The sequence below is a fragment of the Bombus huntii genome, chromosome 16 (assembly GCF_024542735.1).
Source record: "Bombus huntii isolate Logan2020A chromosome 16, iyBomHunt1.1, whole genome shotgun sequence".
Taxonomy (NCBI): domain Eukaryota; kingdom Metazoa; phylum Arthropoda; class Insecta; order Hymenoptera; family Apidae; genus Bombus; species Bombus huntii.
Window position 1 is genome coordinate 7,537,584 of NC_066253.1, and position 21,704 is coordinate 7,559,287.

Sequence of the window (21,704 nt, forward strand, 5' to 3'; positions counted from 1 at the left end):
TTTTTCTGTCTATACAGAAAAAGTGTCCATTGACTATTTGTTCGTATCTACGAATGTTTACTTTATCTATCTTTCATTTGTTATACTCGTACATTTCATGATTGTCTTTGTCTGACACGTACAGGGTGAGGCATCTGATATTGTGATATTGATTACGTTAAGCTTGATTAATGACTAAAAGAAGTATTTGTATACTATTGTATTTGTTATGACATTTACTTATATAATAATTAGTTAGGTTTAAGTACAATAGTAAATTAATAGTATTAAATTTCATGTTAATTACATATTAAAGTTCATGTCATTTATCATTAGTAGTACTTTCATATAACTACAAAGAAACTGTGGAAATGAAATGCAAGACTAGTTAAAAGAACGCTACATCGGAAGATAAGGTTATGTAAGTACAAATATTTTTTATAGTCACTATATTTGTCGGAAATCACAAATTGAAACAATCAACTATCAATTATACATATTAATAAGGATCAACATTGGATCTGTTATGTTTAAGATGTCTATTCATGCGCTGTATATTAATAGTTTACTAAATACATTACTACAAACATATGTTGGATATAAAGTTTTGTAACTTCTCTACTTGCATGTATATACATTCTTGTATTGATTTCAAATTTTATCATATATCTAATCATGATAATCATATCTCATTACAGATTTAACGTAATTTATGTAAAATATATAATATAATATATAAAAGTTTCTTTCATGGTGAGTGTCTAAATACTTTCATGGATCACGAAATAAATGTTATTTTTATTTCGTATCTGTAGCGCGATCTTAAACATGGCGCGCCAATCTGTGTGCTGCAATAACGGGCGAGAAAGAGGGCGATCTTGAAACCCTTTGCACCCCTTATGCGCTCTCATTGCATCGCTCTTAACAGTAGTTGTTCGATTCAACGTGCCTCACTCCAACCCTCGTATTCTTAGGCAATATTAATACCGAAAAATATCCTAAACATTTAAGTGAACGTGCGTTCAAAGACGTGTGTTTTAACTAGCACGTTTTCGATAAGGTAAGTAAATTGTATATTATGCACAATGTGCATGTGTATTTGCAAAATTTTGGTATTTTATGTTTGTTTGAAATATGTTGATTGTATAATACTTGACCGTTGAGCTGAATCTGTTAGAGGATAGAATTGTTTCGATTTCGTTTTTTAATATTTTAGTAGTTGACACGATGAGACGAGATCAAATGGTAAAGGACAAAATTCAGTATGAATGTTACTATATTTGTTATCCTTTCTTTATCTAGTATTAATACTAAGGTAGTTCTTGAATAAAATCAATGAAAGCTTTTGTGTCGTATCTAAATGTTGTCAATTTTTACGTCGAATCAAACGAACGAATAAATAAAAAAATGGGTTTGAAAAAAGGAAAAAAATCGAACGCGAAAGCGGTCTGCGTAGAAAGCAGAGGGAATTATTCTTTTCTTTTTGTGCTTGTCCAAACTTTATGTAATTTTTTTTCTATTTCGAGTACAAAATCGTACAAAACCGTACAAATTCGACAAATCGAAAGAAAAGGAAGGAAATGTGAGTTATAATTATCAAGCCTATTACAAATTTCCTTGTCGTTGTAGTTCAGTTACTGCAAATCTAAAATCACGAACGTATAAACACATGGTTCCTTCATCGATAACAGATTTCGTAGCCTTCGCCGTGATTGCCTGAAAAATGAAAAAAACCAACGAAATTTCAAAAAAGTCGGATCCATACACACAGCGTCGAAAACCATTTTTGCAGTGGGACACGTTTGGAAAATTTGTTTATTCTTTAAGTTATTACATAAGCAATCGAATTTTATACACTATGCCCATACATCGAGTTGATAAGCCGATAAGAATAGCAGAAGGGAGTGAAATGATAATAATTGTGGCAAAGGTGGGACAGAGGGTGCGAAGAGAACACAGTGGTGTTGGCAAGTAGGTGCGGATAAGAGACAGTGACATGAAAAGGAAGAGGCGAACAACTAGGCCCCAGCAGAGAAAAGGAGAACACAGGCACATGTATTTACCTATACAGTCAGAGAGTAGCGTGTATATATGTACATCGGCTGGAAGGATGGCGAATGCCGCGATATCGATCCCACGCAATATTCCCACGCGTTGTTCCCAGTAGCATTTCCGCGGGCGTAGCGACGTCGAACGTGGCCGCGGTGGTGATAGTGTCTTTTTTGCCGGTGTGACCGTTACTTGTCAACTTTCTGCACATTTATACATATCATTGCTGATATAGGCGAATACAATCATTGGCCTTGATCATTGAACACTCGTATCGGCAATCGGGTCCCGATTAAGGAAACGAATGATCGAGCGATTTTCAAGATCCCGAAGAATATAAGAATAGTTGGCTGAAAGTAATAGTGTGAATACGAAGTAATATTTAATAACGTCATAGACTGTGTTTCATGACTGTAAAATCATTCAAGAATCTTCAATCGATTCGTCATTTCTCTCTTTTTCCCCAAAAACAAGCTGCACGATACTTTTCCCTAGAAAAGGACAGGTTACACGTATTGTCTGGAAAGAACAAAAATGCTAGAGAACTCAGATGGTTCGTGAAAATGTTTGAATGTGTATAAATATTGAATGAACTTGTAGATGCTTTTTGTGGGTATATTGTGGCTAAGTATACGGAATATTTTGCAATTTCATTGGCACTGTAACGGGTTGACTTGCGATATTCGTTCGTATTTTTATCGATAGAATGAAAAAAATGAAAGCTTTATAGAACATTGTTTTACAAATTCAAAATGTCAAACACTGTAACGAACATTCTGTTTTCTGGAAATTTTCTGTATTTTTGGATATCATGCGAATTCTTAAATTAGTTTGAGATTTTTTTTAAACGTTTCAAAATCCGCAGTATAATATAGTAATGAGACTGGATTATATATATATATATATATATGATATTTGTATTGATTGTGTAGGTATTATATTGGTAAAATTTGAAACAAATCTGAAGATATTCTCTACAGAATATTTCAGCCTCAAATTGAAAATTTTAGGGTGGTTTCATAGTTATGAAACGCAGTGTACAGCCGTTAGGTGAAATCAGGCGAAGAAAAGTAATGGAACGTTTTAATTATTGTTAATATTTGTTGTCTTTCAGGTAATATCGTGCGATCGTCGGTGAAAATGTGGGGAAGAGCAAGTATGGCAGCTGTAATGGTCCTGTTTCTAGCGTGTTTGTGCACGTTGAATGTGGCCTATGCCAAAGGTATAGTTTTTCTTTGCAGTTCTAACCCTTTATACTCGTGACTCATCTGTTCACATCGATTTGGATATAAACCCTTTGATAGTGTAATACAGTGACGAGACGAAGAATTCAGAATGATTTATAAAATGACTACAATTTTTTTGTTGTTTCGATCTTTTGCATATTTTTTACATTTTTGGTATATTATTAGAAAAATATGTACTTTCAACTTTTTAATTTATTAGTATAAATAATTAATAATCAATAATAAATTATTCGAAGAAATGAGAAAGGTAATTACGGAAAGAAGTTTCTTTACGAAGAAAGATCTTCTTCTTTTTCTAAACACATTGTAGTCTCTACATAATTTTTAAACTATCAAATTAATCATTAGGAACAATACTTACTATCTTCTTGTAAACTCAATAAATTATATATTTGTTGAATTCTATTAAAAAAATGAACGATGATATATAATGTATATTTTCTTTACATTTCATTTACAATTAAATTATGTTTATTCACTGCTTGGAGTAATGTCGATGGAATTTCTGTTAATAAAAGAAGAATCTTCTTCATCCGATTTATATATTACAATCTACGATAGAAACTATTCGAAAATGTGGGAGGTTACTTGTAAGCCTGATTTTAGACGTTAAAACAATGAAAAGAGTATTTTATAAAAGAGTATTTGTTTCAAACTTCACCAATACATTCACGATTATCGGATCATTGCAGTGCCAATGAAATTTCAAAATGTTTCGTACACCACACACAGATAATACTTCTACAAGAAATTATTATATACAGGGTGGTTGGTAACTGGTGGTATAAGCGGAAAGGGGGTGATTCTACGCGAAAAAAGAAGTCGAAAATACAGAATAAAATTTTTTTTTTTAATTTTTCCATCGAGACAACGATCTACAGTGAGATCCGTTATAACGAGACGCGATAAAGTGCACGCGTACCGAGCGAAAATTCAAAGTCGATTTTCTCGAAAACGAAGCTTCAAACGAAAAATTGTTATTCTGTATTTTCGACTTCTTTTTTCGCGTAGAATCACCCACTTTCCGCTTGTACCACCAGTTATCAACCACCCTGTATAAGTGTCCAAATACGTTTATGAGTCATTGTACATGATACATAATAAGAATAAAAGAAAGTTAACAGACAATTAATTAAATTTATAGTGGGAAGCATCACAGAGTCCAGTTCAAGCGATACTGATGCGGAAAACATTTTGGAACGAGCAACTACATGGTTATGGAGTCAACGAAATAAAAATGCTGGTTGGGGAAACGACACTCATCGAGTGTTGCTGGTCCTCCGACTAAGCAATCTCTCGCGAGAGGATAATGTTGCACCTGCCGCTCCCCTCGAACTGCAACTTAGCAGCAAACAAATGGAGCTAGAAATAGTCTTGCTATTATGGAGGTAAAAAATACTCGTTTTTTAATAGTTTCACAATCGGTAGTACAGATAAGAACAAGGTTCTATACGTAGTTGGATGACATTCACAATTGAGTGACTTATAACTATAGCAAAAACAATCCTTATTCATGTTCGTCCTTCTCTAGGAAGTCAAAACATCATGACATGTTTGCAGTTCATCGAGTTTCGAACGTATCTTTTAATAGACAGAAAAGTGAAAAGGAACTCCGAAGAGGAACGTCTGAATAAAATAAAGCGCAATGTATTGTTAGATGCAGGATCGAAACCCGAAGAATCACAAATATGTCTGTCAAAAAATATTTGTCATCTAGTAAACACCGTGAAAGTTTAAAATCCAAAATTCTTTAATCACTATTCGGCCATAGATCTTGGTAATTATCGATATCTCGCTCAGCTCAGCCGATTTCGATCACTTTTGAATATGTCGTCGGGGACATGATTCTGAACAACTGTTTTCTATACATGCAATCGTCGTTAGGATTTAGTTTCCAAAATATTCGTAAAAAACTGTCGGTGTGTCGTTACTGTGACTTCTGCTTATAATCGTGCGCCTATGTGTCAGTATTGGTCACCTCACATCGGTCCCCTAAAATGGTGTCGAATCCAAACCTATATGAACGTTAAACAAAGGACAAAAATTGTTTTGTTTTATCCATATACCGCGCCGTTGTGAAACGGTTGGCAACTAATACTGACAATATACGCTGTCACGAACGCACAATTGTAGACAGAATTCAGTATAGTGGTAACGACAGTATTTTGCAGGTATTGTAAGTATAATCAAGTATGTTGATTTCTTCATCGTATTTAAAAATGATCGAAATGAGGTGGGTGAGATATCGATAATTACTTAGATAATTCTTTTTTGCAAATTTATGTTTTCATACAGCCAATTAATGAAGTAGAATTTAAGCAAACACGCGTTTTACCTATTGAAAATTATAGCGAATACTCCATTTTGAATATATTTTAAACAGTTTTGTATTTTGTATGCGTTCCGTATATCTTTGTATCCTTAAGTTTCGCATGAATGCGTAAAAATCCGCAGATTTGTTATTATTCATTGAAAAAATAATGACAGTATTTTTCTATAGACACAGAGAAGTTGGTTTTTCACCGGTTCGACTAGCACGCTACACTCTTGCCTTAAACGCCATGTGCACGGATCCAAGACAGTTTCACGGTCACGACTTGATTGGAACGCTTCAACATCACGAACCACCGACCGATTATGAATTCGCCCTTACAACGCTAGCTGCGTGCAACGCACAAGCTCATGTAAGGAAAAGACAGATACGTCGATTGCTTGACATTGCGAACGCTGCTCAGGATCACAATGTGGGTGAGTGCCTTCAGAGTTTCCCGATATTCTTCTGATTGCGTCGGAGTTGTTAAGAGTTTTTTTATATGGGGATATGCAGGCTCATGAAAGTATTTACAAACATTTGTGTTCGAACATTGGTTTCTATGAATATACAGATGACGCGTGTTATACAAAGCTTCTTAAAATTTCGTTAGTAACGCAATAAGACACGAGTATCATAATTATATGTATCGCAATATGAAACCAATCGGAAAATTCACAGTATTGTTCGCTTTAGCTTTCACAGTCTGAGGTAAATCTGCGTGCATATCTGGTTTGGTGACTTCTGAAAATTTACCTGATCGCGAGGGAAGACGAAAGAACGAATGTGAGTGAGATATTGATATCGGGCACGGGAGCACGCGGCCTCCAGTGAGACAATGAGACAGCAACGTAAAGGCTCCTGTACACGTTGAGACATGTTGCGATGCATCGATACTTAGATTTCACGATACATGTTACGATTCATGTAGTTCCATATCAGCGAATCGGTATCAAAAGCAACTTGTATGGATGCAAAAATCAGAATCCGATCTTAAGTGGAGAGCAAAGCCCGATTTGGATGCAAGTTTCAACGCGTAGAGCTAGAGGGTAGCATACCAAGCATACCATTGAAGGTAGCCGAAGATAATTTACAGTGGATTCTTATCGTTGAATTTTGTTTATCAATCCTTTGAATTAAAAAATCTCTTTGTCTCCATTAACCATCGTTATGCCCATTTCTTTCAGACTTTTAATTTTTTAATTTTTGTAATCAACATAATAACACTGGAATATATGGAAAATAAGTAGACATTTCGAAACACTTGTTCAACGTCGGTATCACGCATAATCACAAATGGAGAAGAACTGGTAATGTCGAGGTGAACTGATGCTGATGTAAATTTCATGAAACCTAGGCGTCGACACGTACGTCGCAACATGTTATAACGTGTACAGAGAGGGATCTGTACATCGAGATTCTATTTCCAAGAATTGGCAAATCTGAACACAAAAGCGAACACTACTGTACAGAGAAATTACGAAATATTTATTGCAAACGTATATCTAAGCACATAATAAGTGTTAACTATGATCTCACTGAATATTATTACCGCTTTATTAATATAATGGATAATTGACTGCTTGAAATGAAGTATCACTCAAGAGCAAATGGTCGACATCCTGTTACAGAATTAAATGGATATTGTATCACATGAGTATTTCCCATATTTTAGTCTCGAAAGTATATCTCACACACGTATTATGATATACGTATATACATTGGCTAAAGTATTGGCAAACATCCTTATTTTCCAATGAAGCGTTTCTTCTATCAGGCTCTACACACATTTCATTCTCTCAGTACCAAATTTTTGCAGACATATGAAAGTATATACCTGTATCTAATTAATTAGTAAGCTAGAAATTTGTCAGGATAGGTTTATTCCTTCAAGATTCTGGAGAGATAAGTATCGCGCGGTCCTTCACAGTCACAGTCCGCTTACAAAAAAGGTATCATTGCCTTCCCTACTCATCTGGCCAAATTCTTTAGACTTTAGATTTAGACAAAGTCTTTATTATTTGGCAATGCAACCTTGCGTCGCGTCAGTCAACTACCTTACGCATCCTCTTTATAAGCTCTATAAACTCTAAACAGTCGTATCATCGACGCTTCGTTTCATAGTTCAACGCCATGGGATCGCGCCGGCTATCGACTTTTCAAACATGCACTCAAGCGTCTTGCCAAGGTCCTTACCCGAGCCCTCGGCCCAGTCACAAATTACGGTAAGGCTAGATAGCGGCGAGCTATCTGCTACAACGTCGTGAAGAAAATGCATTGCCTCTAACAAGTATGTAAGTGCTATAATAAATACGATAACGTGCGATTACTTTTTATAGCCCCATATGAAAGAGCTCTTATTGTTAGACTATTTCCGAATTGGTTTCTCAAAACAATCACTTTCCTTCATCTCATAATTTCTCTTTCTGATCTTAGATACCGTCGCAATGGTAATCTTAGCCTTAAGGTGCATCGTTCAGGACCACAGACATCGAAATCTCCATCATTTTGTGCGCAAACCATCGATTGGTTTAGCACAACAGCAAAGACTCGATGGTAGTTTCGGAGACGTTCGTACAACGGCCTTAGTAATGCAAGCCCTCGAGGAAGCAGAAAATGAGCCTGCTGATAATTGGAATAGATCAGCTGCTTTAGCATGGTTAACCAATCAGCAACGAGCCGATGGTTCTTTCGCTGGTGATGTTCGCGCGACCGCTGAAGCACTTCTAGGAGTGACACCACGTGGTTTAGCGAGTATCAGAACGCTTGATTGCGGACAAGGACCTAGCGAAACTTCATTACCGAAATTCACTACAAGTGGTAATGGTAAGTACTTTTCCCACTCGTCATTCCTCTTTTCTTCCTCTTCATACACATAAAGGCTCATACAGGCACGTCCAGTAATCGTTCGTCGAGTAATGTAGTAACTTATCGCGTATGAGCATAGAATAATTTAGTCAAATACAATACATTCAATTATTTGGCCCACGAACACTTACTACGGAACCTTTTTTATGGATATATTATGTGCATTATGCGAAACTCTTTGAAATTTTGCTAGCGTTATATCGATGTTCGCGATCATAATAGTTGAATTTGAAAGCAATGTGAAAATGTATATGTCTACAACCTACAAGACATTTATTGCAAAATTTATTGAAAAATTAGTATACAACATGAATAATAGTACAATTAGTGGTAAAGACTAATACTTGTACTAATAACTAAAGACTCACTACATATACAGGGTGGTTGGTAACTGGTGGTACAAGTAGAAAGAGAGTGATTCTACGCGAAAAAAGAAGTCGAAAATATAGAATAAAAATTTTTCGTTCGAGGCTTTGTTTTCGAGAAAATCGACTTTGAATTTTCGCTCGGTACGCGTGCACTTTATCACGTCTCGTTATAACGGATCTCACTGTAGATCGTTGTTTCGATGGGAAAATTAAAAAAAAAATTAAAAAAAAATTTATATTCTATATTTTCGACTTCTTTTTTTCGCGTAGAATCACCTCCTTTCCGCTTGTACCACCAGTTACCAACCACCCTGTATATGTATTATGGCTTATTAATATAACAACTAATTGACTGTTCAAATGCTTTGGTTATCTTCGCGAAGTGTATGCTTTTAATAGACATTCCGTAATTTGTACGTATATTTTCAGATCTGTTTTAAATGTTATCAATATGATCGCGATTATTGTGTCTCTTTACATAGTTAATGAGACTTCAAAGTGTTTTGTATAATACAGAGTGGTAGAAAAAAGAGGTTCGTAATTTTTAAAGCAGATAGTACTCGCCAAACGATGAGAAAAGTTCTAATAAACGTGGGTCGAAAAATCAATGTTATTAAAATTGTGAACAACTTTGTTTCGATTAAACCGACTGACATCCCTTTTTTCCTGGTTACAAAAGATTCTCTCCATGTCCTCCTTCCATTTCTACATGCGCTTGACACCTTCATATCAGAGAATTCCATATTCTTTCTAAAATTCTTAGACGTGGAATTCTAATTGTCTCACTGGCATTTTGTTTTGACACATAGACATTGAGACGCGCATATATACGCGTCGTTACCTCCCTTCTATACGTATGTATGTATATGACGGGGCAGCGTATTACATTTTGAATAACTTTTCAAAACCTAACCCTACGAGTAACGAACCTCCCTTTTTTATCATCCTATATATGTATACGCATAAAAAGTTCCAGTAATTATCGATACCTTATCCATCTGATCGATTTGAATGATTTTTGAATGTATTATCGGGATATGATTCTAAACAACTTTTCCTATATGTACATATAAACCGTCGCTCGGCCTTAGTTTCCGAGACATTGGCAAAAAATTATCGGTACCACCACAGTGAATTCCTTCACAGCGAATTTTCAATTGCGCATGCGTGACAGCGTATACATATGTCTGCATTAACTAACCTTAAGTCTCGCCTCGATGCGGTGGTCGCATATATTGTAACGCCTAACCTGATTCATATCTTTTGTTTGTAATTTATACAGGTTTTGGTTAGGCCCATCAATAATCCCATCAATAATAACGCTGACTCTGTAAGGGACGCGCAATTATAAGCAGAATTCACAGTAGTAATATTGACAGTTTTTGTAAATATCTCGAATACTAAGATCGAGCGGTGGTTACACGTATAGGAAAAAGATGCTCAAAATATTGATTTCTATAACATATTGAAAAGTCATCGATATCGGTGAAGCGAATGGTACCGATAATTAACAATATTTTCGTGGGCCGCCTTTTGCTCGTTTTGATGAGTACTACATTACATGCGTCTGAAGTTTGATAGCAACTTTCTGAAGCACCCTGTATAAGGCATTGGGATACAAACAGTCTATTTCTTGTAGCGTCGATAGTTTTTTTATAGCATTATATTCCAAAGTGAAATTGCTATTTTTCGAGCCCGATCTACGGTATAGTTGCTACCTGTATGCTACAGTTACACAATTTTACAAATATTTCAATGCAATGCCGCAGAGCCAGCGGCGATTCCAGGCAATCGCAACGACAGTGTATCGATATCTGTAATTTCTGGAGGCAGTATCGCGGGTAATGTTACCGTTGGGAATATCGAAACTAATGGAAACAATGGGAATAACGGGAACAATGGCAATAATGCAGTAAACACGCTCAACACCAGCAATACCGATGGTATGATCGTTACCGCTGCAACACCGATTATGGTGAACGTCTCTTACACTCTATGGGTTGGCAGCAACGTAAACGAGACATACAGTTTGATAGTGACCGCATCTAAAAATGAAACATTTTACGAAGTGATGCTTCTAGCCGCAGATATGTCACCGCATTTCCAATTTGTTGCATCCGAATGGCCGAATGGGCATTATGTTCACACGATAGCAGGTTACAAAGAGGAACCAATGTCCTATCATTATTGGTTGTTATATCGACTCACTTCTCCGCCAGATCCAGCCTCGCCACCGGGTAATCAACTGGTTGCACCTGGGGGTATGTAAAAGCGGAAAAATACACTGCTCAGTACAATCAAGGGACCACTATATTATCAACTTGTTATTTTTTATTTACTGTCATAGATAATCAAGATAAAAGTAAAATAATATTCATAATACTATTTCTAATGTTTGTATTGTACTATAATGTATATTTATATGGTTACTTATTAATTTTTCAATATTTCGATATGGCACTACATTTGTATGTTTTGGTTTGTACAAAAGGGGAGGATTCAAATGTCGTGTTGCTTATTCCATTAACATACGAACTATTTATTATTTATTAGTAATTTGAAAATATATAAAAAATTTCTTCCTTTCGTTAGTCACTGTACGAAGACTATAGAGAAAGTACATGATAAGTCACGTTTTCTATCTTTCATTGGAAAGCAGTTATGATGCACCAGAAGGTATCGTCAATCAAGCTGGTATTACGAAAATGGTCTTTGTATTTTATTTTGAGGCTAAATGTACCTTTCATCCTCTCAAACATTTGAAAAATATTGCTCGTCATAATATTAACTTGAATAACATCAAATTCAACCATTTATAGAATTCCTCTATCTTTAATTGAGATTTCCAAGGTATCTCAAAAAAATATTCGACATCAATTGTAATGGCTGTTGAGACTTTCTAAATATGAAAAAATATTTTGTACAATATTTTTCACGTTACGTATGAATTTACAAAGCTTTATCAAACTCGAGGTGTCAGACTTGGGTGATTGGCGTCTCTTGTTAAAATTTCCTTAGATTCGAATATACAAGGTGTCGCATGTAACAGGGCAAGTTATACATAGTTCTGAAACGATAAAAGGTAGAAAAGAATTTCGTTAAACGAAATTAAATAGTTTCGAATAATACATTGTTCGGTGTGTATGTATATCCGTATCCATTCTGGAAGTGATAGGATTTTAAAGATTTTAAGATCATCTCTACTTTTTAAATAGATTTATAAATCGTTCTACATATCAATCGCTGTGTCTTTTGATTCTCTATACACTATACAGAAGTAATAGAATTAAAGGATATTTCAATTTTATATAAAGTTCATTAAATCGAGTTTATGGAAGATATGGAAAACATAAACATACAAGTGCTGCATCGTCTTCTTCGTCTTTTATACGATAACAATAAGATGTTACAAAATTAATGTTAAAATTTTTTTTAAACTAAGCAATTTTCCATCTATATATTTTATTGTATATGTATATATTTTTTATAGAGAATACAACGATTCAACGATTGGTGTATAAACAAATGGGTATATAGATCTATTTGAAAAAATGGAGGTGACCTTAAAATATTCGAAAGGTCATCAACTTCGGAGTAGTCACCTACTCTAGAACATGTATCATTCAAAAGATTTTAATTTTGTCTAATGAAATTTTTTTCTATCTTTTACCTTTTACTATAGCTATAATTTGTCCCAGTTACATGGAACACCCTATATACATATTACATATATTCTTAATACCAAGAGTACTTCATGCGTCACTTCCTCGTCCTAATATCGACATATCGACATATGTATGTACATGCATATCATCATCCCAACACCGTTACTATGCTCTAACTAGAACAATCTTTTAGGTGTGGATGACCTACAGATCAGCGAGGGAGATCACTATCTGTTCTGGTATAAAAAGCTATGAGAATCTGCAACATGTTGATTTTCGGTTGAATCAAACGAGAACCAGAAGGAGACAAAGGAACGGAACTACTTTGAGTGTGTGTGTGTGTGGAGAGAGAGAGAGAGAGAGAGAGAGAGAGAGAGAGAGAGAGAGAGAGAGAGAGAGAGAGAATTGAGGAATGAGGAATGAGGAGAATGATGCAAGAGCAAAGAGTAAAAATTCTTATCGTTAGTCACGTGAAAAGGGCTCACTTTATTCACTGCCATCGCTAAAACTCACGTACAACACTGTACGCGACATTTTCCTGGAACATCTTCGCATCGTTCGTATATCATGTTCTTAGGAGGGTGCCGAAGAAAATAGAGCTGGCAGTGACTGATTTTCTCAAACTCTGCTCTAAACCGGAGCCGATTCAATGAATTGGTGAATTGGCGAATTGGCGACACACGACATCGCTACTTGGACTGACGTGGTACGGGGCAATAACGAAAATACCATGAGTATCGTAATTTAAGCTAACAGCATATTTTCTATGAAACTGCAATGCACAACCACATTGTACCTAAGTACTTATACGATATGGCGATAACGTATGACGTATAGTATCAACGTATCGATTGATATTTCAATAAATCCCATATCTATATTATATTAGTAACCTAACCTATTTCTTGGTATCTTGCTGCGCAATTGCTTTATAATCACCGAATTCCTGCGCTACAAGACGAAACGTCTGCTTGCCACGATAAATAACATACACGAAAAAGAAATTTCTCCTCCAGGGGGAAGAATATATTTCGATCGACGGTTTTTGATAATTTGCCTAACGTTGTAATATGTATACAGTATGTTTTGTTTCTTGGAATGAATAAAATGTCAAATTACAAATTGTACATGGCGTTTTATCCCCTCGAAAAACTGCGACATACACATAGGATACCATTGTACATGGAACTGCATATCTTATTTAAAAAATTATATTTAATATATTTTTCATAGACTCGTTTGTATCATAGATTGTATTATTACATTATTGTCGTTGTATTTATTATTGAAAGAAACTTTTTGTTTCAAAAGGGTTAAGAAGTTCGTTATACACAGTTCTTGGAATAGGTGACCTACAGAAGGGTTTTTAAAAGTTGATAGAGAAACCATTGTGATTAATTCTATCAATGACATTTAAAATCGACTAACACTTGGACGAATCGTATATTTAATTTCACATACCATTAACAAGGTTTAAAATAAACAATTTAAATTTCTTGTGGTATATGTGTAGGTGCTACAAAAGGTATTTGTACACCATTGTATTTCTTATTGCATCTAGTTTTATTTGACTACAATAAATTTTACATCATTTAATAGTATATACTTTCATATGATCGCAAGAATTTGATACTTTGATGGAAATGATATGCAGAACCTAATAAAAAGGCGCTTCATTGGAGAATAAGGGTACGTATAAATACTTTTTGTAGCCTCTTGTATATCTGTTGGTTTCACAAGGGGATAAGAAATATTGTTTTTGATTATTAGTTAACCATTAATTCATATAGTTTAGCAACATACGCATGTCATTGTACATTAGCAACATATACATGTATCGCTAATATAAATTGACGAAAGTAATCACATAGCAGCGATGTAAATGATTACGTTGTTAAACGGCAGCAGAAGGTTAATTATTTTGCATTAATTACTTGCATAAATTGCTTTAGATCCTAGCGTTAGCCGCATATTCAGCTATTTGAAATTGTACCGTAAGTACGTGATTGACTCAATGTTATCAGCATCGTAACTTCGATTTATCAGTAATAAGTTGCAATAATAAACGGAAGTTTGACACAGATCTGTTTCTCATGTAAAATCCTAATAAATCTATACAATATAGATTATTTATCCAATGTCTTATAAATTATAAGATATAAATTTTGACTTTAAAGTTTAAATATGTCCAGTGAATTCCGGTTATTTGGAATACATCGGGACTAGCGTATCATATATATAAATACATACATATATACATATATACCTACTACGTGTGTGTATGTAGGTGCATACGTAAAATGTTATAAAATAAACAAACTAGTTGAAGACAGTTCTGAAACAAGGACAAAGTTAGAGCAAGTGGAAACAAACGTGAAATACAACACATAAGCAACGCTCTATGTTGTGTTTACGAAAAAAAATGGCAAGACAAAGAAACGCGGGTCTGATTGGTTATTTCTAAAGGAGCGTTCAGACGATTAATATTATTATGAATGTTATCATCAATACTCAGGGTCCTCAACATTATCCTACGTAACAGACCTCTAGACTCTATACATACATACATATATTGTTAATACAATGGTGAGAACCACTTTGATCGCTTACGAAAAGGGCATTCGTTTATATTACTTTATATCTTTTTATATGGACCGCGTACAGATGTGTGCGTATTTGAGGACGCAACTGTATGATGACTATTTTATTCTCGAGACTTACCAACTGGACTGATCTGTTTTCCTGTTATCGTTGGTCTCATAAAATTGATCAACTACGCGTACTAGCGATAAGACTGTCTCTCAAATAGCATTTCTATATGTATACGTATGACGCCGGAAGAAGAACTTTCTTCCGGGGGTATAACCAATCGAAACGTTGTATTTTTATACACACATATGTGTGTAAGTAGTGGCTTTATTGATAATAACAGTTCATCAAAACTGTCTATATAGATTCGAAAATAAGCGAAAAATTTGATAGGACAAGCTCTTGGATCATCGCACAGTATAGCGTGTAATACTTTCGTTTCAACAATCGTTCGCTGGAGAAAAGTACAAATTATTGCAGTTTTTTCAAAGTACATGGCGAAAACAGCAACAGAACTGTTTTGCTGCATTATGTGAGCGACAGCGACAAAATAGACTGACATTAGTGCGCGGGGGCTCTAATAGACTCGATACGATCATGCAGATAAGCACTCGTTTTGTCCAAAAGCATTACGTTACAAACAAGACCATATAGCGAAGCGTGATGGAGAGTGAAGGAGAGGAGTAGTCCACTCTTGTCCTTGTGTTGTCCCGTTTGCTATCTTCTCATTCTCGTATAGAGTACTGCAAACTGCAGTCATCTGTCTCAAATAAGCAGCACACTGTCCCAATTAAAGTGAAGAAAACTAGGACTATTTATTCGATTAGGACTTTTTATTTTTTAAATCGTGTTCCAAATAAACTGTTACCTCGATTAATTGCTGTGGCTCAAATAAATGGAATCCACTATATATCGTAATTTATTATTATTATCTTACAAATATGTAAAAGGCGTTAACAATTCTTTGGCATTTTACCTTTTACTTAACCTCATGAATTGTATTATTGTCGTATAACCCCTTTTCACTACTAATTAATTTTCTTTTTGATCATTCCTCTCGCGTCATGTGTCCTTATGATGCGTTTAGACTACACCAAATGTGTGAATGCACGTTTCTCCATTCTGACAAAATTTCGTAACTAAAAGGCATAAACGAGTATTCGTTCGCCATTCAGCGATTGCTCGCCGAATCGGAGATCGAAAATCCGAATGCTTTAACAGTAAAAGTGCTCTGCGCCTTCACGATGAACGCGAACGAATGGAACGTCCGTAGAAATTGAACCGAGCATCTGAAATGTTTAATAGTTATATTGGGATTCGTGACAGCGATATCTGACGAAGGAACTATAATTGACTTAACAAAAAAAAAAAAAAAGAAAAAAAATTGGAGAAGAAGAAACAGGAAAGAAACATTTTAAAATCGCGTTAGCACTGTGAAGAGGTACGATTGTCGCGATTATATTGGTAAACTTTGAGACTTTGAAGATCACACAACTATTTGAACAGTTAATTATTTATTATGTTAATAAGCTACTACATGCAGCGAAATCATCTTTGGGATTAATCGTATGTTCAAGGCTGCAATTCATGCTGTGTACTAATTTTTTAAGTTTTTAAGTTTTCAATAAATGTCACATAACCTCTATATACATTTTCTGTTAAAAATGACAACGTGAGTTCGCGTTCGCCATCCTAATGCAGATGCGCTAGTTACAATAAATAGTAACTAGAAGATAATTCTAGATACAATCGATAGATTTAATCGATAGGTTTAAGATGTTCTTTTGTTTTTATCCCTAGTCCATGTAAGAAAGTGCGATAAAGGTTTTTCGGCTCAGAACGGTGTGATAGATTTATCCAAAGAATAAAATAATAGCTATTGTGATCCTACCTCTGAATACAGAAATAACAACATTTTCAGACTGATTTCAAATTTTACAGTGTTTACAATGTTACAGTCGCGAACATCGCTATAGCGATGTTAACGAAATGTCAAACAGTTTCGTATAATGCACATCTTAGTATATCCATAAAAATGTTCTGTGCTAAGTGATCGAATACTTTCGTGAGCTACTGTATTTCATTGAAACTCGCCTCTTCATTTCTCTTTCTGCTCTCTTTTCTTCTTCTCATTTTTCTACTGTTTATAACCATCGATTACATCGCGGCAATTATGCGGATATGGTGAACGAGGATCAGCAAGAGTGTACAGGCGATCGATGCATACGTTCGAGGGAAAACGAAAACTCAGACAGAGAGTAAAAACCGGCGTGAGGGGGAAAAACATGAAACAGATATCTACGCTGGCGAGATATTAGCCAGGAAATTGTTGACGAGACATTCGCCTGGAAAAATTTGTATGTAATCGGTTCGTGGTAAGTCGATGTTTAAATTTCGACTTGCTACCGTATAGATAAAAATATTGCAGCATAAAAATGCCACACACACAAGAACCTTCGCAGGCTATGGAAGATACGAACGAAAAGTGTCAATAATATCTACTATTGGGTTGGCAACTAAGTGATTGCGGATTTTGTCAATAGGTGGTATTGACAAAACATGTAGCGCGTTTAGACCAAATGAGCGAACGCTTGTCCTTTATCAGCTTTAAAAAACTTAGAAACAAGAGTGTAAACGAGCCAAGCAGCACAAATAACGAATGCCCGGCGAATTGGAAACCGAACATCCGAATGCTTTGACGATGCTCTAAAGGTGCTCTAAAATTCTCTAAAACCGCCTATTCGATTGTTTTCATTTTCATTGGGGCAAAAGTGAGCCAAGTATAGTACACGTAATATGTACATACGTTCAATGTTGGGTTCTTTTCTAAATATATATATGTAGATGCTAAAAAATGTGCGTGAATATTTTTGATCAGTTTAGAATGTTTTTAAGAAGGGAAAAAGCATCTTTCTCCAATAATTTTGTAAATCGGATACGTTTATGAAAATTATATTTATAACAGCGCAACTGTCATCCTGGGTGCAAATGGTTAAACCGTAAAAAATAGAAATCTTATTTTTGAAGATTCTATTTTTGTATATACTATAAATACGTGGCGATTTATTTATCTATTGATGAGAAATTATTTTCTTATCGTATATTATTAAAAAAAATATAACAACTAATTCATCGTATCAATTGCATATTCCAATTCCAAATTTTCTATTCCTCTTAATCGTTTCTTTTATTTAAACGCGAAAAAAGATTGCGTTACATTCAAATTTCGCATTTGAGTTGCTTCGAACGAAACTCGTTCTATTTTAAAGGGATCACCATCTTTAAGGTATTTTCTGCTTTAAATCGCACGCCGTAAAATGCGCACTGTACGACTTTTAACGGATGGTTACGAAAAAGAAACCACAAAATTATTAATCGGAAGAAAAAAGAATATTTCTCTGAAAGAATGATTTCCAAATAATTGAAATTTTATAGATGTTCTAGAAAACATTTGTCAAACTATTCTTACGTGCAGAAACATTAACTTGATCCAAAATTAACTTTAATTACAAAAACTACAGTGAAATCAAGCTACAATGATTTGATATTTTATAATTCGTTATCACTGTAGCTACCTGTGTACAATGGTACGTTATAACCCGATTAAATTAATTTTCAAAAGTCAATATATGTACATATGTACAATAACAAAATTGGGGTTTCTAATTGTCATACCTTAGAGAATCATTTTGTTGCTTTACAATTACATTTTCTTTATTTCCAGACACTTCAATTCTTGAATTGTAAGACAGATTAAGAAGGATATTTTATATTCTATATTGATAGAGAGATTCCCAATATGAATGCAACCACATACTGCCATTTAAACAGCATGCCATTAAAAATAAAATATATATATATATTATATTATTTCATATATGTACATATTGTTATATACAAGAAATGCTAAAAGAAATTATTGCTATATTTTTTAACAAGTATTATACTATTGACATAACAAGTACCATTTATATTCTAGTTCATATTCCATGAGAAGTGAATATTCCAAGAGAAACTGCAATGATTTGGTTTTTCATAATTCGTTATCACCATAGCTACCTGTGTATAATGGTGCGTTATAACCTCATTAAATTAATTTTCAAAAGTCAATATATGTATATATGTACAATAAAAAACTGGCGTTTGTAATTGCCATACCTTAGAGAATCATTTTGTTGCTTTACAATTGCATTCTCTTTATCTCCAGACACTTCAATTCTTTAATTGTAAGACAAATTAAGAAGGATATTCTATATTCTATATTGACAGAGAGATTCCCAATATGAATACAACATACTGCCATTAATAAAAAATATATATATTATATTATTTCATATATATACATATTACTATATACAAGAAATGCTAAAAAAAAGCATTGCTATATTTTTTAACAATTACTATACTATGCACATAACAAGTACTATTTATATTCTAGTTCATACTCCATGAGAAGATAGCAAGCGAGGCTTCTGACTATTGATCCTAAATTAATTTATTTCTATTAAAAATTAAATCATCAAACATAAATCGACCAAAGTCTCCGGACACTTATGAGCGGCAGTGCATGCATGTTAAGGTTATGAAGACATCGGTGTTTGATAGTCTGATTGTTAGTAGACAGCGAACATTAATCGTAAATGAAATTCGTCGCATCCAGCGAAACCAGGAAAAAGAAAAGAAACAAGGAATCACACAATACATAATTAATCATTCAACACGGTATTTCGAGGTTTGAATGCAAAATGGCTACGATCGATCCATCGCACTGCCGACGAAATGATTTTGTAACAAGGCTCTCCCGACAGTTTCGTTCCGTCCCGTTCTCTCGATCTCTGCTGTTCTCTCTTCCTCCCCCTCGCCATTTCTCTTTCCGTCTGACGTTTGTTCGTTGGACGTCTGGTTCACGACCTCGTTCTATTCTTGCTGAAATTACGACGCTCTGTCGAGGCTTCTAAAGAGAAACTAGCCGCACTTATACTTGCGAGCGGAAACTGGTTGAACATCGTGCAACACCGAAAGAAATCTGTTAATTACTATGACGATGATCGAACTAACGAGTTACTCGCTTCTCTTTGTCACCTTTTCTTCTGCCTAAACAAAATCAACCGAATAGATCAGAAAATTGCAATTTTTAATTTTTATTCATCTTTATTCATGAATTTCTTTCATTTAACGTCATAGTCTTCGTTCGTACACTTTGATCAAATTTTACATATCGTTACTACGAATCGGCCAAACTGTCCACACATTTACGGCTAATGGTGCACTTGAACCAATCGCTATTTTTAAGATTTTACCGCGGACATTCGCTGCATGGATCCATAGAATTAAAAAAGACAGAAAATAAGGAAAATGAAGGAAAAACCGAAAATAGTGAAAATAGGGCTTAGAACAGAGGATCAAGGTGAATATCGCCGATAATTTTCTATTTTTTGAATTTTTGGTACAGACACGCCGCATAGATTAATAAAATGAAACAAAATGGAAGGAAAGGTAGGATAAAAAGATCGAGCATAAGAAGAAGAAAGAGAAAAAATTGAAGGTGAAAGAAGAAAGTAAGAAAGTCGAAGTAGAGTGGGTAGACGGTTTCGAGGAGTAGGCTCTATATTTATCGCGGCAATAAGGCGGCTCGAGGCCGAGTGTCGTCGTCGTCGTCGCCGTCGTCGTCGTCAAGCCAGAGGGCGAAGGGAAAACGGTAATAGTGTGGGAAACGTCAGAGTGTAGACCGGCGTCGTCGGGACAATCGGTGGCCGTCGTTATCGTTAACGACGCACCATCCAATACCGTCGTCACTCTCTCCTATTTCTTTTCTCTTTTCCATTTCCTTTTTCTTCCTGTTTCACCCTCTCTACCTTTTCCTCTCACTTTCCTAGCGCGCGCTTCTGTTTTACTCGAATCGCACGGCCATTCGGCTGCTTAACCACCGAACCACCCAGCCCTCGCAATCTTTCCGACCACCCAACTATCCAACCAGCTGACCGGCTACTAAACCGTTCGTCGGAAATTCGTATTAGTCGAAATTCGTGCTTGAATTTTCGTTAGGATATGAAACACAAGATTGGAGAATATCGAAATAAACCCTATTCGAACGGTTATCGAAACAAGTATGAGAAGAGCTTCGAAATGTTGAAGCTTAATTATCTGTAGAAAAGGAAATTTTATTAGCTTGTTGGAAAAGTTTCTTTCGTTTTATAAGAAAATAATACACGCACAATGTTTTTTGTTAGTTTATTGAATTATGCACGAACATAATAATAGAAATAGATCATACCTAATTCAATAAAATAATATAAAACAGAAATTGTTGTTCATTATCACCTTATGAAACGAAAGAAACTTTTCGGACAACCTAATAGTGTACATTTGTGTACATTTTCGTATCGGCTCCACATTGCACCAACACAATTATTAGGATATCCACTTGAGAGTTTTCTATAGGTAAGCGAAATATTTTGAAATATTTTCGCGACTCGCGAGCCAGTGTACTTGTTAACGGTAACAACCGGCGATTCGTAGTTTGAGTTGAAACCGTCAAGGCTGCCGATTTTGTCGTTCGTCTCGTTCTTTTCCAAGGGTTTATATCGTTCTGACACTATTACGGAGCTATCTCTGTTAAGTTAGCGCC

The 21,704-nt window shown here is 35.0% G+C and overlaps 1 protein-coding gene across 5 annotated transcripts; it reads left to right on the forward strand.

The window, feature by feature from the left end:
• The first annotated feature begins 50 nt into the window (after window positions 1-50).
• LOC126874464 (uncharacterized protein CG3556) lies at window positions 51-13,614 on the forward strand. 5 transcript variants are annotated; one of them, XM_050636559.1, is made up of 8 exons: window positions 51-125; window positions 336-400; window positions 3,143-3,250; window positions 4,420-4,663; window positions 5,776-6,023; window positions 8,023-8,412; window positions 10,592-11,083; window positions 12,681-13,614. In XM_050636559.1, the coding sequence occupies exons 3-8, from the start codon at window positions 3,169-3,171 to the stop codon at window positions 12,740-12,742; spliced, it is 1,518 nt and encodes a 505-aa protein (XP_050492516.1). In that variant the 5' UTR covers window positions 51-125; window positions 336-400; window positions 3,143-3,168; the 3' UTR covers window positions 12,743-13,614. The 5 variants fall into 5 exon arrangements, with proteins under 5 accessions (XP_050492516.1, XP_050492511.1, XP_050492513.1 ...); XM_050636554.1 differs by lacking the exons at window positions 51-125; window positions 336-400 and adding an exon at window positions 697-1,039; XM_050636556.1 differs by lacking the exons at window positions 51-125; window positions 336-400 and adding an exon at window positions 2,057-2,403.
• Window positions 13,615-21,704: the final 8,090 nt, after the last annotated feature.

Excerpts from the sequence above, each read along its gene's own strand:
- LOC126874464 (XM_050636559.1), top strand. The coding sequence starts at position 3,169 with ATGTGGGGAAGAGCAAGTATGGCAGCTGTAATGGTCCTGTTTCTAGCG. Across the intron at positions 4,664-5,775 it reads ATAGTCTTGCTATTATGGAG|ACACAGAGAAGTTGGTTTTT; the intron begins GTAAAAAATACT and ends ATTTTTCTATAG. Across the intron at positions 11,084-12,680 it reads TCAACTGGTTGCACCTGGGG|GTGTGGATGACCTACAGATC; the intron begins GTATGTAAAAGC and ends ACAATCTTTTAG.